This window comes from Gekko japonicus, unplaced genomic scaffold (assembly GCF_001447785.1).
Source record: "Gekko japonicus isolate JY-2015 unplaced genomic scaffold, Gekko_japonicus_V1.1 scaffold305, whole genome shotgun sequence".
In the NCBI taxonomy this organism is placed as follows: Eukaryota; Metazoa; Chordata; class Lepidosauria; order Squamata; family Gekkonidae; genus Gekko; species Gekko japonicus.
In genome coordinates, this window is record NW_015165839.1 from 1,278,237 (window position 1) to 1,295,082 (window position 16,846).

General features: G+C 52.9%; 1 protein-coding gene across 1 annotated transcript; it reads left to right on the plus strand.

Annotated features, from left to right (window-relative positions):
• Positions 1 to 439: 439 nt before the first annotated feature.
• On the plus strand, positions 440 to 10,293 carry THY1 (Thy-1 cell surface antigen). Its single transcript, XM_015410985.1, has 3 exons — positions 440 to 524; positions 3,651 to 3,989; positions 8,877 to 10,293. The coding sequence occupies exons 1-3, from the start codon at positions 488 to 490 to the stop codon at positions 8,987 to 8,989; spliced, it is 489 nt and encodes a 162-aa protein (XP_015266471.1). The 5' UTR covers positions 440 to 487; the 3' UTR covers positions 8,990 to 10,293.
• Positions 10,294 to 16,846: the final 6,553 nt, after the last annotated feature.

Here is a 16,846-nt window from a genome sequence, read left to right on the forward strand (position 1 = left end):
GTTTTCTAGGCAAGAGACGTTCGGAACTGGTTTGCCTGCCTGTGTGTAGCAGCCCTGGGCTTCCTTGGCCGTCTCCCATCCAAATACCAGCCAGAGCCGACCCTGCTTAGCTTATGAGGTCTAATGACATTGGGCTGGCCTGGGCCGTCCAGGGCAAGGCGGTCTCAGGAGGGAGAGCCGTTCAAGCTGTTCTGACCTTCTTGAAGGGCCAGTGTGGGATACAGAGGAATAGAGGGACCAGACGGGTTTCCTTTGCTCAACAGAAGCTCAGTCTCCAGTGCCAAATAACCCTTTTGTCCTTCCTGGTGGGAGCGTGCCTTGGCTCATTTGCTCGAGTGACAGAGCTCTGTGCCGCTGTGCGGACTGGCAATCCTTACTGCAATCCTTCTTTTCCCCGGCAGCCTCTTCGTGGCTAACCAGACGCTGCTTTTCTCTCCTAGGTTTCTTCCACCCCAGTGCTGTCTTCCAGGGCACAGAGGAAGAGACGATGAAGTCCATCATTGGCATTGCTCTCCTGGTGACAGGTAAAGGGCACGGCTGGGGGGGAGGGCTGCCATCTAGTGGCTTTCTGAGGCATCTGCAGGGCCCAAAGCATAGCTTGTTCGCAGAACGCCAGCAAATAACTAGTGGCCAATATTGACTTCTAAATCTTCTTGCATGTGGGTTCTGCCACTACCTCCTATATATAGTGGTTCTGCTCTTGCTGGGGGGGGGCATTTGTATGAAGAGGGGGGCTCTGGGGAGCTGCAAGAGGCCACAGCCTACCCTGCTGCACTTTGCAGGTGGATTGGTGCTCTTTAGGCTGACCACAGCCTGTGAGGCAGAAAGAGGCTATGGTGGCTTAGAGGTTAAGACGCTGAGCTGCAGACCGGAAGGTTGGCAGTTCGAGACCCGGGTGCCGCATGACCGAGTGAGCTCCCGTCTCTGGCCCCAGCTCCTGCCAACCTAGCAGTTCGAAAGCAAGACATTGCAAGTAGATAAATAGGTACCGCTTCGGTGGGAAGGTAGCAGCGTTCCGTGCGCCTCGGCATCTAGTCATGCCGGCCGCGTGACTACGGAAACGTCTTTGGATAGCGCTGGCTCTTCGGCTTGGAAATGGAGATGAGCACCGCCCCCTACGAGTTGGATTTGACCGGTTTTCGAGCAAGGGAAACCTTTACCTTTACTTGGGGGGGGGAGGACCCCCTCTGCTGCACCTCAATGAAAGAAGCTTCACCTGAATTGCTGCATGTGGGACAAATGTTAGAGGAGGGATTCTTTTGTTTGTTCCAAAGGTTGCCCTGATATTCCTTTCAAGCATCTCATGTTTCTAGCCTGGCTAATCCAGAGGCTTTATACTGCGGCCTGGTGGCAGGAGCTGATATTTCAAGCCCCTGCGGTCCGTTCAAGGTCTGCACAGTCATTGCCCAAGGAGAGCACCCAGTTTAAGACATTAAGATTCACACATTAGGGTTGCCAATTCCGTGTTGGGAGAACACGGAGATTGGGGGGAGAAGGGCGAAGTTTGGGGTGGGGAGGGACTTCGATGGGGTATAATGCCCGTAGAGTCCACCTTCTTAAGCGGACGTTTTCTCCAGGGGAATTGAGCTATCTAGTCTGGAGGCCGGCTGAAATTCCGGGAGATCTCCAGTTGCCGCCTAGAGGTTGGCAGCCCAGTCACACGTGCACAAGAGGGAACCAGGAATGAGGAGGCAAAGCGAACTCCGTGGCTTCAGACTGCAGCCAGAAGATCCTGTTTGGGATGCTTCCCACCTGTTTGGGCTGCCCCAAACAGCCCAAAACCGGGGTCCCAAAACCGCTGGGCCCTAGAGAAGCCAGGCTGGCTGCAACGAGGGCCAGGGCTTATTCAGTGACGACTCCACACTGGTGGAATGAGCTCCCAGAGGATATCAGGGCCCTGCGGGACCTCTTACAGTTCCACAGGGCCTGCAAGACGGAGCTCTTCCGCCAGGCCTTCGATTAGGGAGCTGCACCCAAGAAATTGTAGCCCTGGCCCAACACTAACATTATCGTCAACAGCCAGTTAACCCAGACTATGCCATTGGCCGGCTGTTGTCTGAGGATGCTGCTAAGCCCGCCATCTGACATAAACTAGCACTGTATGTTTTCTAATATTCTTAACTGTATTGCTCTGTTTTTATCTAATTCTGTTTAAATTGTTTTATATGTTATGTGAGCCACCCTGAGCCTGCCTTGGCAGGGAGGGCGGGATCTAAATTAAATTAATAATGATAATATTAATATTCACCTTGCGGGCCGGTTCTCTGTTCACGGAGTTTTGTGATGCAGACAGGCAACCCGATCTCTTTGCCTGCAGTTCGGCCTCCTCACGGCTTGCCTCATTCTCCTGGGTGTGTGAATCGCACCCAGGCCTGAGTCGGGCAGGCGCACTCTGCCAGCTTCAGTGAAGGTGCTGTGCAAGGCCGAGTCCCACAGGGAGGTTCTGTTGGTCCCTGTCAGCATCACGTCTCAGAGCCGTACGAAAGGTTACAGTTTCTAAAGAGCTGGGTCTGGCTTGCCCCGGAACCCGACTCATGTCCTGCACAGCAGGAACGTTTTCTAAAAAGAAAGGAGAACCCTAACTGTTGATGGCAATTTCCAGAGCCCTTTCCTTTTCAACCAACCGATGTTCTTCATTGGTGGTGGCGGCTCCCAAAAGCCTGGTGGAAGAGCTCTGTTTTACAGGCCCTGCGGAACTGTAAAAGGTCCCACAGGGCCCTGATCTCCTCCAGGAGCTCATTCCACCAGGATGGGGCCACCACCGAAAAGGCCCTGGCCCTGGTTATCAACAGCCTAGCCTCCTTAAGAACCAAAAGGGCCAGACGATTCTGGGGCCCTGACCGCAGTAATGCCAGTAGCTCACAAAGTAGAATTTTTGCTCACAAGCAGGGGTCATTTCCTGCAGGAGCGCACAGGAGTGGCGCTCCGGCAGTAAAGAGCCCAGGGGACGGGAACATGCAACAAGCCCCGCCCCCTGCTCCCAGCAGCCCTCATTCAGAGCAAGAAGCAGCCAGGTAAGCTGCAGAACCCCTCCCACCCCCCCGGTCCAAAACAGTCCAGTGGCACCTTTAAGACCAAGTTTTATTCCAGTACAAGCTCTCCCTCCTCTGTGAGGGAAGATCTGCGCGTTCCCCTCCCCCCCATAGCTAGCAATCCAAAACAGTCCAGTGGAGCCTGAGCGGTGGGTGTTGCCTTCTGACACACTTCCAGTGATGTCAGGGGGCGTGGCACATGCAAATGAGTTATGCTAATGAGTTATGCTAATGAGCTCCTGCACCTCTTTTTCTACAAAATGACCCCTGCTCACAAGACTCCACAGCTTAGAGGAAGCATTGATCTGGACTCTCCTTTTTAAAAAATAAATAAACCATTGAATGCAGCTGCCTCATGGTCGCAGGGATCATAAGCTGGGTCCGGAGGGAACTCAGACCCAACTCGGAAACAAAAATTGTAATGTCTGGTCCTGAGATGTGATGCTACCAAAAGCAGAAGGAGTCCCCTGCGGGGGCATAACGTGTCGTTTGGCTCTTGGTCTGTCCGTGGTTCATGAGTCTCCCAGTCCGCTGTGACTGCCACCATCTGTGTGGGAAAGGTTGCATGCCTCAGCCCCTTCAGTGTCGGTGACAATGTGACCGTCTTGCCTTCCGCAGTCCTTCAGATGTCTCAGTGCCAGAACATCCGGGACCTGACGGCCTGCATGGACGACCAGAACTTGCGCTTGGACTGTCGCTACGACAATAAGACTAACTACCCCCTGAATTACCAATTCCGCATGACCAAGGACTCCAGGGCGATGCGTATCGTCGCCGGCAACATTGGCTTGCCCGACACCGCCTTCAGAAACCGGGCCAATGTCACCACGCACAGGAACCTGTTGTACCTCCATGTCTATGGGTTCACCGCTGCCGACGAAGGCACCTACGAGTGTCACGTGAAGATCACCAGTGACCTAACTGGCACCCAGACGAGGAATATCACTGTGGTCAAAGGTGAGGCAGGACTTCGCAAAAAAAACCCTGACATTTTGGAAGACATGCTTGGTGCTGTGGTATAGTGGTTAAGTGCGCGGACTCTAATCTGGGAGAACCGGGTTTGATTCCCCACTCCTCCACTTGCACCTTGCTGGATGACCTTGGGCAAGCCATAGTTCTGATAAGAGCTGTTCTTGAAAGAAGAGCAGTTTCTGTCAGAGCTCTCTCAGCCCTGCCTACCTCAGAGGGTGTCTGTTGTGGAGAGGGGAAGGGAAAGGAGTTTGTAAGCCACTCTGAGACTCTGAGTGAAGGGCGGGGTATAATCCAACCTCCTCCTCCTCCTCCTCCTCCTCCTTCTTCTTCAGTATAAGGTAGCTTCATGTATGTTCATGTGATCCACATGCAGTTGGCTTCATCTGCGGCCATGGCCATTTCTCCAAGGTGGTGCAGAAGGTGGGGTATAAATCCAATCTCTTCTCTTCTTCTACAGTTTGGTGTAGTGGTTAAGTGTGCGGACTCTAATCTGGGAGAACCGGGTTTGATTCCCCACTCCTCCACTTGCACCTTCTGATGTGACCTTGGGTCAGTCACAAGCTCTGGCACAGCTGTCCTTGAAAAAGAGCAGTTTGTGTCAGAGTTCTCTCAGGCCCACCCACCTCACAGGGTGTCTGTTGTGGGGAGGGGAAGGGAAAGGACTTTGTAAGCCGCTCTGAGACTCAAAGTGAAGGGCGGGGTACAAATCCAATCTCTTCTTCTTCTTCTTCTTCTTCTTCTTCTTCTTGCACCTGGCTGAATGACCTTGGGCAAGCCATAGTTCTGGCACAGCTGTTCTTGAAAAAGAGCCGTTTCTGTCAGATTTTCCTCCGCCATTTTTTTTTTTACTGAGCGATGTGCGCTTGGGCGAAGCTTCGCCCTGAGCGTTTGTTTAAAAAAAAAAAGCCCTTAGTGTAGCGTTTTGGAGGAGTCTGGGACTTCAGGGAGGCCAGTTTGGTCTTTAAACTTTAAAGGTAAGTCCTTATTTTTAAAGTTTAAATGTAATATGGGGTGTTTTGAGCATGTGAATGGCTGCCTATGCGCATGCTCAAACTGAGTTTAAAAAAAAAAGCCGACGCCCGCAGCGTGTGAGCGGGCATACAGCGATGGGATCCGCAAAATGGAGGTAAGTGTGATCGTGTTTCAGCCGGCATAAACTGCACCGGTTCCAACCGGTACAGTTTATGCCGGCTGAAACGCCGCGTCTGAACGCACCCATGGTGTCTGTTCTGGGGAGGGGAGGGGAAAGGAGTTTGTAAGCCGCTCTGAGACTCCTTTGGGTAGTGAAGGGCGGGGTATAAATCCAATCTCTTCTTCTTCTTCTTCTTTTCCCTTGGTGGTCTCCCATCCAAAAACTAGCCAGTGCCCACCCTGCTTAGCTTGGCTTCGCTTCTGAGATCTGACACGATCAGGCTAGCGTGCTATGATTAGGCAGCAGGGAAAGCCTAAAGCAGTGGTGGAGTTTGCTCAGGGAAGGAAGGGGTGTCTTGGTTTATGTTTGTTTGGATTTATATCCCGCCCTCCCCTTGACAGGCTCAGGGCGCGTTCCAACAATATGAATGCAGGACAACAATATTAAATTCAGTACTATTAAAACCACATTAAAACATATAAAACATACAGCTCTAATAAAAAGCCAGCTATACTGGGAATAATTTCCCAGAGATCTATTAAAGTTAGGGTCTCCGACCCAGGCTGTAAATAGAAAAAGAAGAAGAAGAGATTGGATTTATACCCCGCCCTTCACTACCCAAAGGTGTCTCAGAGCGGCTCACAAATGCCTTTCCCCTCCCCACAACAGACACCCTGTGAGGTAGGTGGGGCTGAGAGCTTGGACAGAAACTGCTCTTTTTCAAGGACAGCTGTGCCAGAACTACGGCTTGCCCAAGGTCATCCAGCCAGGTGCAAGCGGAGGAGTGGGGAATCAAACCCGGTTCTCCCAGATTAGAGTCTGCGTACTTAACCACTAGGAGCTGCGGTGGCTCAAGTGATTAAGACGCTGAACTGCAGGCTGTGGAAGGTCGGTAGTTCAGCAGTTCGAGACCTGGGTGCGCATGACGGAGTGAGCGCCCGTCTCTAGTTCCAGCTCCTGCCAACCTAGCAGTTCGAACGCAAGAAATTGCAAGTAGATAAATAGGTACCACTTTGGTGGGAAGGGAACAGCGGGGCCACTTTGGTGGGAAGGGAACAGGGCCACATGACCACAGAAATGTCTTCAGACAGTGCTGGCTCTTTGGCTTTGAAACGGAGATGAGCACCGCAACCCTAGAGTCGGATTCGATTGGCTTTCGAGCAAGGGAACCTTTACCTTTACTTACTTAACCACTACACCAAACAAAGGGGCCGACCCAAGCTACACATGAGGAGGGGGATGCCCACTGCCTCAACCGAAATCCCGGTGGAAGAGCTCCGTCTTGCAGGCCCTGCGGAATTCTAATAAATCCTGCAGGGCCCTGATCACACTCGGGAGCTCGTTCCACCAGGCAGGGGCCAGTGCCAAAAAGCCCTGGCCCTGGTCGAGGCAAGTCGGACGTCCCTGGGCCCGGGGACCATCAAAAGATGCTGATTGGTGGACCTCAGTACTCTACGGGGCTCATATGGAGAGAGGCCATCTCGAAGGGGCCCTTGGCCGTATAGGGCTTTAAAGGTAAGTACCAACTTGAAGCAGATCCGGAATTCAATAGGCAGCCAGTGCAGGTCATGCAGCACCGGACGGATGTGTGCCTGCACAAGCATCACCGTCAACACCCGTGCTGCGGCATTCTGCGCTAGCTGCAGCTTCTGGAGCAGAGTCCAGGGTAGCCCCACGTAGAGAGTAGAAGGTGGGCAGAAGATGGCGCCGGGGAGCTGTGGGTTCCCTGTCAAGCTGCCGCTTCCTGGGGTTCCGGCATGTCTGCCACCTCGCAAGTTCTGCAAACACACCTGCCTCGGTCACATTCATCATCCTTAACCTCAGATAGAAACATAGAGCTGGAAGGGATCCCCAAGGGTCATCTAGTCTAACCCCCCCGTACAGTGCATGAAATTCACAATTCCCTCTCCCCCAGTGACCCCTGCTCTGTGCCCAGAGGAAGGCAGAAAACCTCCCAGATCACTGGGTCTATCTGGCCTGGAGGACAAGTCCATCCCAGTCCCCAAGGGACAATCAGAAGCTCAGCACTGGCTCGTCATAACAACATAAGAGAAGCCATGCTGGATCAGGCTAGTGGCCCATCTGGTCCAGCACTCTGTGTCACACAGTGGCCAAATCCCAGGTGCCATCAAGAGATCCACCAGCAGGGGCAGAGCTCCAGAAACCCTCCCACTGTTGCCCCTCTAAGCACCATGAATACAAAGCATCACTGCCCCAGACATAAGAACATCAGAGAAGCCATGTTGGATCAGGCCAGTCAAGTCCAACACTCTGTGTCACACAGTGGCCAAAACCCAGGTGACATCAGGAGGTTCACCAGTGGGGCCAGAACTCCAGAAGCCCTCCCACTGTGGCCCCCCAAGCACCAAGAATACAGAACATCACTGCCCCAGACAGCATGTTCCATCTATACCTTGTGGTTAATTGCCACTCACAGACCTCTGCTCCATATGTTTATCCAATCCCCTCTTGAAGCTGTCTGTGATTGCAGCCACCACCACTTCTTCTGGTAGGGAATTCCACATGTTAATTCCCCCACACACTTTATGCTACACCCCTTTCCCCACATGGATATTCCCATACCATCCTAGACTCACTTGCAATGTTCATCAGATGCATGATGAGCTATGTTGGATCGGGCCAATGGCCCATCCAGTCCAACACTCTGTGTCACACAGGGGCCAAAACCCAGGTCAGTTTCTATCCCGCCCTTCCCGTAAACGGGCTTAGGGCAGCTCACGACAATAAGTGACAGCAGTCTAAATTAATACAATAAATAATGCAATAACACCAGTTTAAAATTTAACGTATTTAAAATATTTAAAGTGGGCAGTGCCATTCAGTTAATTCCAGTTACTAAAGCCGGGGGGAGGGGGAATAAGTGGGCCGATGCCAAGCCATGATGGTCTCATGTAGCAGCGGTAGAAGAAGAAGAAGAGATTGGATTTATACCCCATGGCCCTTCACTACCCAAAGGTGTCTCAGAGCGGCTTACAGACTCCTTTCCCTTCCCCTCCCCACAACAGACACCCTGTGAGGGAGGTGGGCGTGAGAGAGCTCTTTTGAGGGCTGCTCCTGACAGAACAGCTCTGAGAGAACTATGGCTTGCCCAAGGTCATCCAGAAGCTGCGAGCCCAAACAGCAATGATAACCAGACCCAGGCCCGTAGCCAGGAATTTCTAAGTCGGGGGGCATTTTGATTCCTCGGGGGGCCCTGGCTAATTTGATTAAAAGTACTTTAATCACCGGCTTCTCGGCGCCCTCGGGTGTGGCGGCGGCGCTCTCCACCTGGCTGTCACCTCTGCCTGCCTTGAGCTTTGGCATCTTGTGCCTCGTCCCTGGTCTCCCCTCCACCCACCCCAGCTGCCGGCCTGCCCGCTCGCCTTCCCCCAGTGCAGAAAAGATACTCTGGTTGCTACCGGGATAAGGGGGAGCGTGGGAGTGGAGAGAAGAAGGCAAGGAGAACCGGCAGCACAGGGCGAGTTTGTGGCGGCCACCACAACTTGCCAGAGGGGGGGGCTGGGCTGAAAGGGATTGGGGGCATTGGCAGGGATTGGGGGGGCCAGGCCCCACAATGCCCCACTGTAACTACGGGCCTGAGACATTTCAAGGGAGGGAGGGGGGACTGTAAATATGCTCGAGCTTCTCCCCAAGCCCGATTCCGCTCCTGCCCACCGGCCTTTCCCTTTCCGCTCTGATGGCCTCTCTTCTCTCCTTCCCCTCCCGTTGCTTCTCCGCAGACAAGCTCGTCAAATGTGCCGGCATCAGCGTCCTGATCCAGAACACTTCGTGGCTCCTCCTCTTGCTCCTTTCCCTGCCTCTCCTCCAAGCCGTGGATTTCGTGTCCCTCTGAAGACTGAACGAGAAGCGAGCGAAACAGGGGGGTGGGGGTGGGGGGAAGGAAACAGCTGAGAAGCACACGAGCCAACACCCACCACCGGAGCGTGGCCCTTTTCGTGGGAAGGAGTCCGCCAAGAGGGACGATGGTTTGAAACCTTACCCCCCACACACACCCCGTTGTATCTCCATATTATCTCTCTATATCTCTCTCTATATAGCCGCATAGCTAACAGAAGTGACTTGATTTTGCGCTGACCCACCGGCATTGCACCGTCGCATACGAGCAACGCATTGCGGGGGGGTGGCAGTCGGGGGGGGACCCCATGCAAGCATGATGACTTTTTTTCCGTGGCACTGCTTTCCCCCACCCCCCCATGCCGACTCCTCCCGTTTCTCTCCCCTCTGCAAGCGAGGCGGCGGAGGAGCCGCGCGGACAGAGGTCGCCTCGCCTCGCCCAATTAACGTCTTCCAAATTTCAGTGAGTTGCTGGACTTAGAGACTCAAGGCAAAGAGAGGAGCCTCGTGTCTGAAGGGGCACAGAGCCAAAGTGGCAATGTAGGAAGAGATGGGTGGATGTTCAGCCCCGTGAAAAGAAAGGGAATGTGCTCATTTTACAGATGGGTGGGAAACAGGCCCGTCTGAGCATCAGGCGCTTTTCTGGATGTGCCGGCACTGGTCTAGGGTTTGATGGAGTCTCTGGGTGGCCTCCAGTGTCAGGTTGTGTTGCCCACCTGCCTGGCAGCTTCCGCACAGGTCTCCGATTGCAGGCAACGAGTCGTCGTCTCAGCCAGGGAGCGACAAAAGCATGCCATTTCAGCCTAGGAAGTGGACCCGATCGAACTGGAGGTGTGACACCCCGCCCCCCATAGCCAGGAACGTGCTGGAGTAACTGTAGCCCCTCAATGCGTCATACATACGGAATCATAGATTTCTGGAGCAGATTTCTGGAGTGGCTCCCTTTTCAGGCTGCCTGAGTTCTTGGGTTAACCCCGCCCGAGCTGCCGGCAGCCAGTTTTTGATCACGGCTGCAAAGCCTCCTCTGAGGGAAAGGCCAAGGTATCTTTGGTTCTAGAGCAGGGGTGTCAAACATAAGGCCCGGTGGGCTGGAACCGGCCCCTCCAGGGAACTTATGCGGCTCGTGAGCAACTAGTGGGAGGGAGGGAACAGGAGAGTGGGCGGAGCCCCTGTGTCTTCAGCACGGCGGAACAACTTCATCTGCCGCAGACAAGCAGCGTGGGAGCATCTGCCTAGTGCTGCTCCAGTGGTTCTCCGGTCTGCCCATATTGGTTTTCCTTTGCACCTCCCCCCCCCCCCCAGCCTTTGAGGGCTGCCATGCAGAAGACAGCAGTGAGAATACACCAACTCGGAGCTTACCAGCTGCTGTCCTTTATACAGTTTAATATCCCCAGTCCCTGGCATTACGTTTTATGGCACACATATCTCGGCCCAATAGAGTGACATTCATGTCAGATCCAGCCCTCGTAACAAATGAGTTCGACACCTCTGTGCTAGAGAACAGGCGGGGGGGGGCAACTTTTTTTCTCTCCTCTGCAGTCCCCAAAGGAGGGGGGGAATGACGGAGCCCTCTCAGGGCACATTCTTGTAAGTAGGTGGTCCCCTAGGGCAAGCAGAAGAGGCGAGCCAGTCGTGTGTTTCTAGACTAGCCGCTTTTATGGCGGCGTTTCAAAACGGTCCGCACCTTTCGGGGCCTCCAGGATTCCGTAAGTTTCATACCTCAGAGGCCACCCACCAAACTAAGCGCTCTGCTCAGCTGTAGGCATGGAGGAAGAGGTCCGGGAGTGCTCCATCAGGCATATTCCACTCCCTGAATTTACAATTTAAAAAAAGAAACCCTTTGTCCCTTCTTTTTAAGGGGGGGGGGACACCCATGTGTCTGTAATTTGCCGAATAAGAAATAGAGCAGTTACTGGCCAGTGAGCACAAAGTCGCTGTGACGTTTGACAAGGACTTTGTTGCTCAGTTAAAAGTGCAATCAAATAAAAAGTTGTGCGCTTAAAACATAATTCCCCATGGGTAAACTGTAGCAGCAAAATAAAATAAGAAAGCAGCGGTATCTTAAAGACTACCAGGTCTTGTAGCATGAGCTCCCCCGAGTCCCTGCACATTTTGCCAGATCTCCTGGAATAAATTGTGCTAGTCTTTAGATGACCGCTTGGCTCCTACTTTATACTTTAAACATGTTTGATTAATTGTGTGTGTGTGTATATATACACACACACAACACAAAACCCATAGGCCTCCCCCATAGTTTCTAGCTATGGGCCTGGCTTTCAAGGAAAGAGGAAAAAATGAAATACGAGACCATTCTGCCCCCTAAAGACTTGTGTTTTGGAGATGAACCTACCGTCCCAAAGAAGTTTGTTCCAATGCCCCCCCCCCCAATCTGGCTGGAGCTCCAGTTTGACTTTATTGATTGAGGTCCTCCGTGAGGGTAGCCACCTTGGACCCAAGCCTGCCAAAATATTTCTTGGAGAATCCCTCCATCTTGCACCGACCGTTAGTTGCCTTTCCCAATTAGCAAAGATTTGGAATAAGTCGTCTGTGTCGTTTGTCCTTGCACCGCAAAGAGCCATATCCATCTCTCAACCTGTTATCTCGGTAGAAAGCTTGTACCCAGTTCCAGGGAAGCGTTTCCCTTTTACAGCACTTTAAAAAAAAAAAAAGTAATGGCAGCTTGTGTTCCTGGACTGCAGATCCGTAAATTGCCCGGATAATCTGTGGCAAATGTCGATTGCCACTGGGCGACCAGAGATACCTTTCGACAGTTCTTGCCTCACCTTAGAGCAGGCCCGTAGCTAGGATTTTTTAAGTTGGGGGGCATTTAAATTCCTTAGGGAGCCCTGGCTAATTGATACCCGGCTCCTTCCCTGTACCTGCCGCCGCTCGGGGGCCCTGGGCTGGATGGGAAGTCGGGGCCTAGCCCCACGATGCCCCACTGTAGCTATGGGTCTGCCTTAGAGTGTCATTTATTCAGACAGCTGCATGACCTTGCTTGTGGCCTAATGTTCCCGGACGTGCAAGGCCATCTCCGCATCACTGAGATACTGGCTTTCTTGCTCCCCTTGTTTTAGCATTAACTTCAAAAAAGGAACAACGTACCATTTCTACCACCAACCACCCAGATAACCATTTTAATGCCGCTTGAAAGGAGCCGCGCGCATCTCTTGCGTGCACTTTTTGTGGGGTTACAAGTAAAGTGTGTGTGTTTTGGGAGTAGCCCATTTGCATTAGGGTTGAGCAGGGCTCTTTTGGAAGAAAAAGCCCAGCAGGAACTCATTAGCATAATAGGCCACACCCAACAGCAGAAACGCATTAGCATATTAGGCCACACCCCCGTGTTACTAGAAGTGTGGTCATCCAGCCACACACCCCTAATGTAGCCAATCCTAATGAGTTTTTGCTGTTGGGTGTGGCTTGTTATACTAATGAGTTCCTGCTGGACGTGGCCAACTCGGGAGCCAGCCGGAACTCCGTTCCTGTGCGTTCCTGCCCAAAAATAGCCCTGGGGTTCAGTAGGAGTAAAACTTACACTTCAGTCTCTTTATGGTGTGTTGCAAATGTGGGCACTGGATTGGGGGGGGGGGGTTAAAATTAGCCACTGGGTAGGCAAGTGCCAGCAAAAGGATGTTGGTTGACACCCCAGAGACAGAAGTAGGTCAGGATTTTGTCAGGCAGGTCTCCGCAGAAGCAGGTCCCAGTAGTAGATTCGCTTGAAGTGTTAAAAGTATCTCCGGGAACAGGCTAGAAGATGGAGAACTTCCTTAGAGCCATAGCAGAAGAATATCTATTAATGAAGGCCATGCTGGTTGTGTGGGGTTATTATTATCACAACTGCATTTATAGCCGGCCTCTCTCTCTGAGACTCAAGGCGGATTGTGTTGTTCTCGAGGGTGATTTTGGGGGGGTTCCTCCTCTCCGGCTCGACCCCATCCCGCCTTGCCGAGCTGTGTTTTAGGCCAAGAGGCGCATAGTGCCCCCTCCTCCTCGCTGCTCTTAATGTCTTGCCTCAGTCCTTCCTTTCCCCCCCCCCCCCTAATCACCTGGATTATACGGCTCAGGTACCGACGTCGCCTCTTCCTCACCCATCTCCTTGCTCTTGATTTCTACAGTAAACGCAACGAGGCTGGGGATCGGGGCCTCCCCGTGAGTGGGGGGGGAGGCCGAGCCCGGCCACAAACCACTGCTCTGTGTCCTAGTCTTGTTTTGTGAACTTTTGTGGAGTGGTTTTTTTTCCCCCTACAGCTTGTGGTGAAAAGAAAAATTCTGTTAAAGACAAAAAAAAAAAATTCACTGCACACAATAAAGTCTTAGATTGTTTGTTGAAATCCTGGCCTGTACGGCGTCTTCTTTCCTTCCTGGGGATTCCTCGGAAGGGGCTACTGTTGCAGGTAGGGTTGCCAGGTTTGGGTTGGGAAACACCTGGAGACTTTGAGGATGGATCCAGGAGTGGAGGGGCTTCGGCTTGGTACAAGGCCACGGAGTCCACGCTTCAAAGCAGCCGTTTTTCCCCCAGGGGAGCTGAATTCTGTAGGCTGGAGATCAGTTTGTAAAAGCGGGAGATCCCCAGGCCCCACCTGGAGGCTGGGAACCCTAGCTGCAGGTCCCTTTGGGCCACTGGTGGGATGGGGGGGGGTCTTGCCAGATCCAGGGTGGGAAACTGGGAGATTTGGGAGTGGAGGCAGGGGAGGACAGGGACCTCAGTGGGGTACGGTGCCATAGCATACCTTCGAGACCGCCTCTCCCCATATGAGCCCCATAGAGCAATAAGGTCAACTAATCAACATCTCTTGGAAGTCCCCGGCCCCTGGGACGTCCGACTTGCCTCGAACAGGTGGAACGAGCTCCCGAGTGAGCTCAGGGCCCTGCGGGATTTACTACAACTCCGCAGGGCCTGTAAGACGGAGCTCTTTCACCAGGCTTTTGGCTGTGGTGGGCTTTGTGGCTGGCCCCACCATCGGGCTGGCCCCTAACATCTTAAGATCTTCCACCACTGTTGATATGGTTCTGTGAGAGCTGGCATGGTACTTAGGAGTATGGCACTTATAAGATTATGCATGGGAAAGAGCAGGTAGAGAAAGAGATACTTTTCTCCCTTTCTCACAATACAAGAACTCGTGGGCACTCCATGAAATTGCTGAGCGGTCGGGTGAGAACGGATAAGAGGAAGTCCTTCTTCACCCAAAGAGTGATTAACACTTGGAATTCACTGCCACAGGAAGTGGTGGCGGCTACAAGCATGGACGGCTTCAAGAGGGAATTGGATAAACATCTGGAGCAGAGGTCCATCAGTGGCTATTAGCCACAAGGTATAGATAGGGGCTCTGGGGCAAATGATGCTCTGTCTTCTTGGTGCTTGGGGGGGGGGCAACAGTGGGAGGGCTTCTAATGTCCTGGCCCCACTGGTGGACCTCCTGATGGCACCTGGTATTTCTGGCCACTGTGTGATACAGAGTGTTGGACTGGATGGGCCTTTGGCCTGATCCAACATTGGCATCTTTTATGTTCTTATGGCATTTTAGACTGTTTTAATTTGGTTTTAGCTGTGTTGTATTTTACATTGTTGTTACCCGCCCTGAGCCCGCCTGCGGGGAGGGGGGGATATAAATCCAAATCAATGCTCCTGCAGAGTGCAGGGGGTCGGAGTAGGTGACCTCCAAGGTCCCTTCCAACTCTAACGTTCTGTGATTCTATGATAAATAGAGTCCACCTCCAAACCATCCATTTCCCCCCCCCAAGGGAACTCAGCTCTGTAGTCTGGAGATGAAACTGTAATTCTGGGGGATCCCCAGGCCCCACCTGGAGGCTGGCATCCCTTGAAAGGAAGGTCTGCTGCTGTTCAAGAAGTCAGAAGGTGGGGTTGCCACCTCTTTCCCCAGCCCCTGCTCCTGTGCCTAGAGTGACAAGCAGATGTAGAAATAAATCACGATTCTACTGTGAAAATCTGTAACAGCTCTACAGAAATCAGGTGAGGGCAGGCCATGCAGGAGTCATTTTGTTTTTAAAATTAATTTTTACGTATTTACATCCCCCCCTTTCTCCCCAATGGGTACGCAAAGCAACTTACAGCATTCCCGTCTCCATTTTATCCTCCCAACCATCCTGTGAGGTAGGTCAGGGCTGAGAAAGTGTGACTAGCCCAAGGTCACCCAGCAAGTTTCTATAGCAGAGTGGGGATTCGAACCCGGGTCTCCCAGATACTGGTCCAACATTTTAACCACTACACCATGCTGGCTCTCTTTTGTGGTTACTTGGCAACCTTGGTAGAATCCTGGCTGCCTTTTTGATCCCGACTTTCTCTTTAGCACAAGATAACCAATTGGGAGGATTGCCAACAGTCGGCCCTGTTCTGCAGCTAGGGTTCCCAGCTCTTGGCTGGGGAACACCTGGAGATTTGGGGGCTGGACCCTGGGGAAGGTGGGGTTTAGGGAGGGGCCTCAGCTGGGAATAATCCCACAGAGTCCACCTTCCAAAGCATCCGTTTTTCTCCAGGGGAACTGATCTCTGTTCGCCTGGAGATCAGATGCAATTCTGGAAGATCTCCAGCCACCACCTGGAGTTGGCAACACCGCTCGAGTCCCCACCGTCAGCCTGCGAAATTCCAAGACTTAGTGGGGATTTCCTCAGAGATAGTTTCTTCTCATTTTATTTAATAACGGCGGCCTCCTCCTCCCCTCGAAACCAAGTGAGTTCACAGTTTATTCAATTTACACTGGACAATTAAAAATCTTTAAAACACCCCTAAAAATAACTCTGCCTTCAGCCAAAATCTATCAGGTCAGCCTTATAGGTGAATTCTGCCCCCGCTCCATTCTGTGTTTTGAGTCCACCCCGGATCCTCTCAATTCCGGTTTACGCCTGGCATTTGTCATTTGCACAGGTCCGCTCTTATGCATTTACTCAGAAGTAAGAGCTGCAGCGTCCGGATAGGGATCATTTACTCCCAAGCAAATGATAACTGTGTCAGTCACCCTTAACACCAGTTTGGTGTAGTGGTTAGGTGCGCAGACTCTAATCTGGGAGAACCAGGTTTGATTTCCCACTCCTCCACTTGCAGCTGCTGGATGACCTTGGGCAAGCTATAGTTCTCTCAACGACGGTTCTGGAAAGAGCTCTCTCAGCCCCACCTACCTCACAGGGTGTCTGTTGTGGGGACTGGGGAGGGGAAGGGAAAGGAGTTTGTAAACTGCTCTGAGACTCCTTTGGGTGGTGAAGGGCAGGGTATAAAATCAACCTCTTCTTCTTTCTCTCTCTTTTTTTTTTTGAGGGGGGGAGGGTGGCAGAAAAGCGCCGGCTGCATTCCGGGCCTGCCAGCCAAGTCAAGAAGCGGCTGTTTTCTGGGCGTGTGCAGAGTGCCTTTCCGTTCCTCGGGCTGCAGCTGCAGACAACCCCCTTTGCCTGGAGCCATTCAGGCCGCAGTTCCACGCAGGCTTCCTCGGGAGGAAGGCCCGTGGCCTGGGGAGACCTTTTCCTTCCGAGTAGACGCGTGCCGGTTAGCCCCGATCCGAGCGGCCGTGCGTCAGCCGCGCCCGGATTGTGACATCAGTGGCGGCCGGCGGGCCAAGCGGCTCCATGGAGCCGGGTTCGGCTGGTCCCCCCCTTCCGGGAGAGAGCCGGAAAAAGCACCTCACTGGTACAGAACTGAGCCTTCCCGCGCAACTGGATCGGCCGAGCCCCCTTTTCTCGCGGCTGGGTAGGTATTGCGGGGTGGGTGGCTCACATTCACACGCTCTTCTCAGCCTGACTCGCGTTTTTCCTCCCCAACCTGGGGACGAGACTAGAATACACGTGTGCGGGGGAAACCGCGGGAGGGAGCCAGAGCACTGGGGAAGCGCCCCCCCCCCGGGAAATG

Coding starts and splice junctions, on each gene's coding strand:
- THY1 (XM_015410985.1), top strand. CDS start 488: ATGAAGTCCATCATTGGCATTGCTCTCCTGGTGACAG. Junction 525..3,650: donor CATTGCTCTCCTGGTGACAG/GTAAAGGGCACG, acceptor TGCCTTCCGCAG/TCCTTCAGATGTCTCAGTGC. Junction 3,990..8,876: donor GAATATCACTGTGGTCAAAG/GTGAGGCAGGAC, acceptor GCTTCTCCGCAG/ACAAGCTCGTCAAATGTGCC.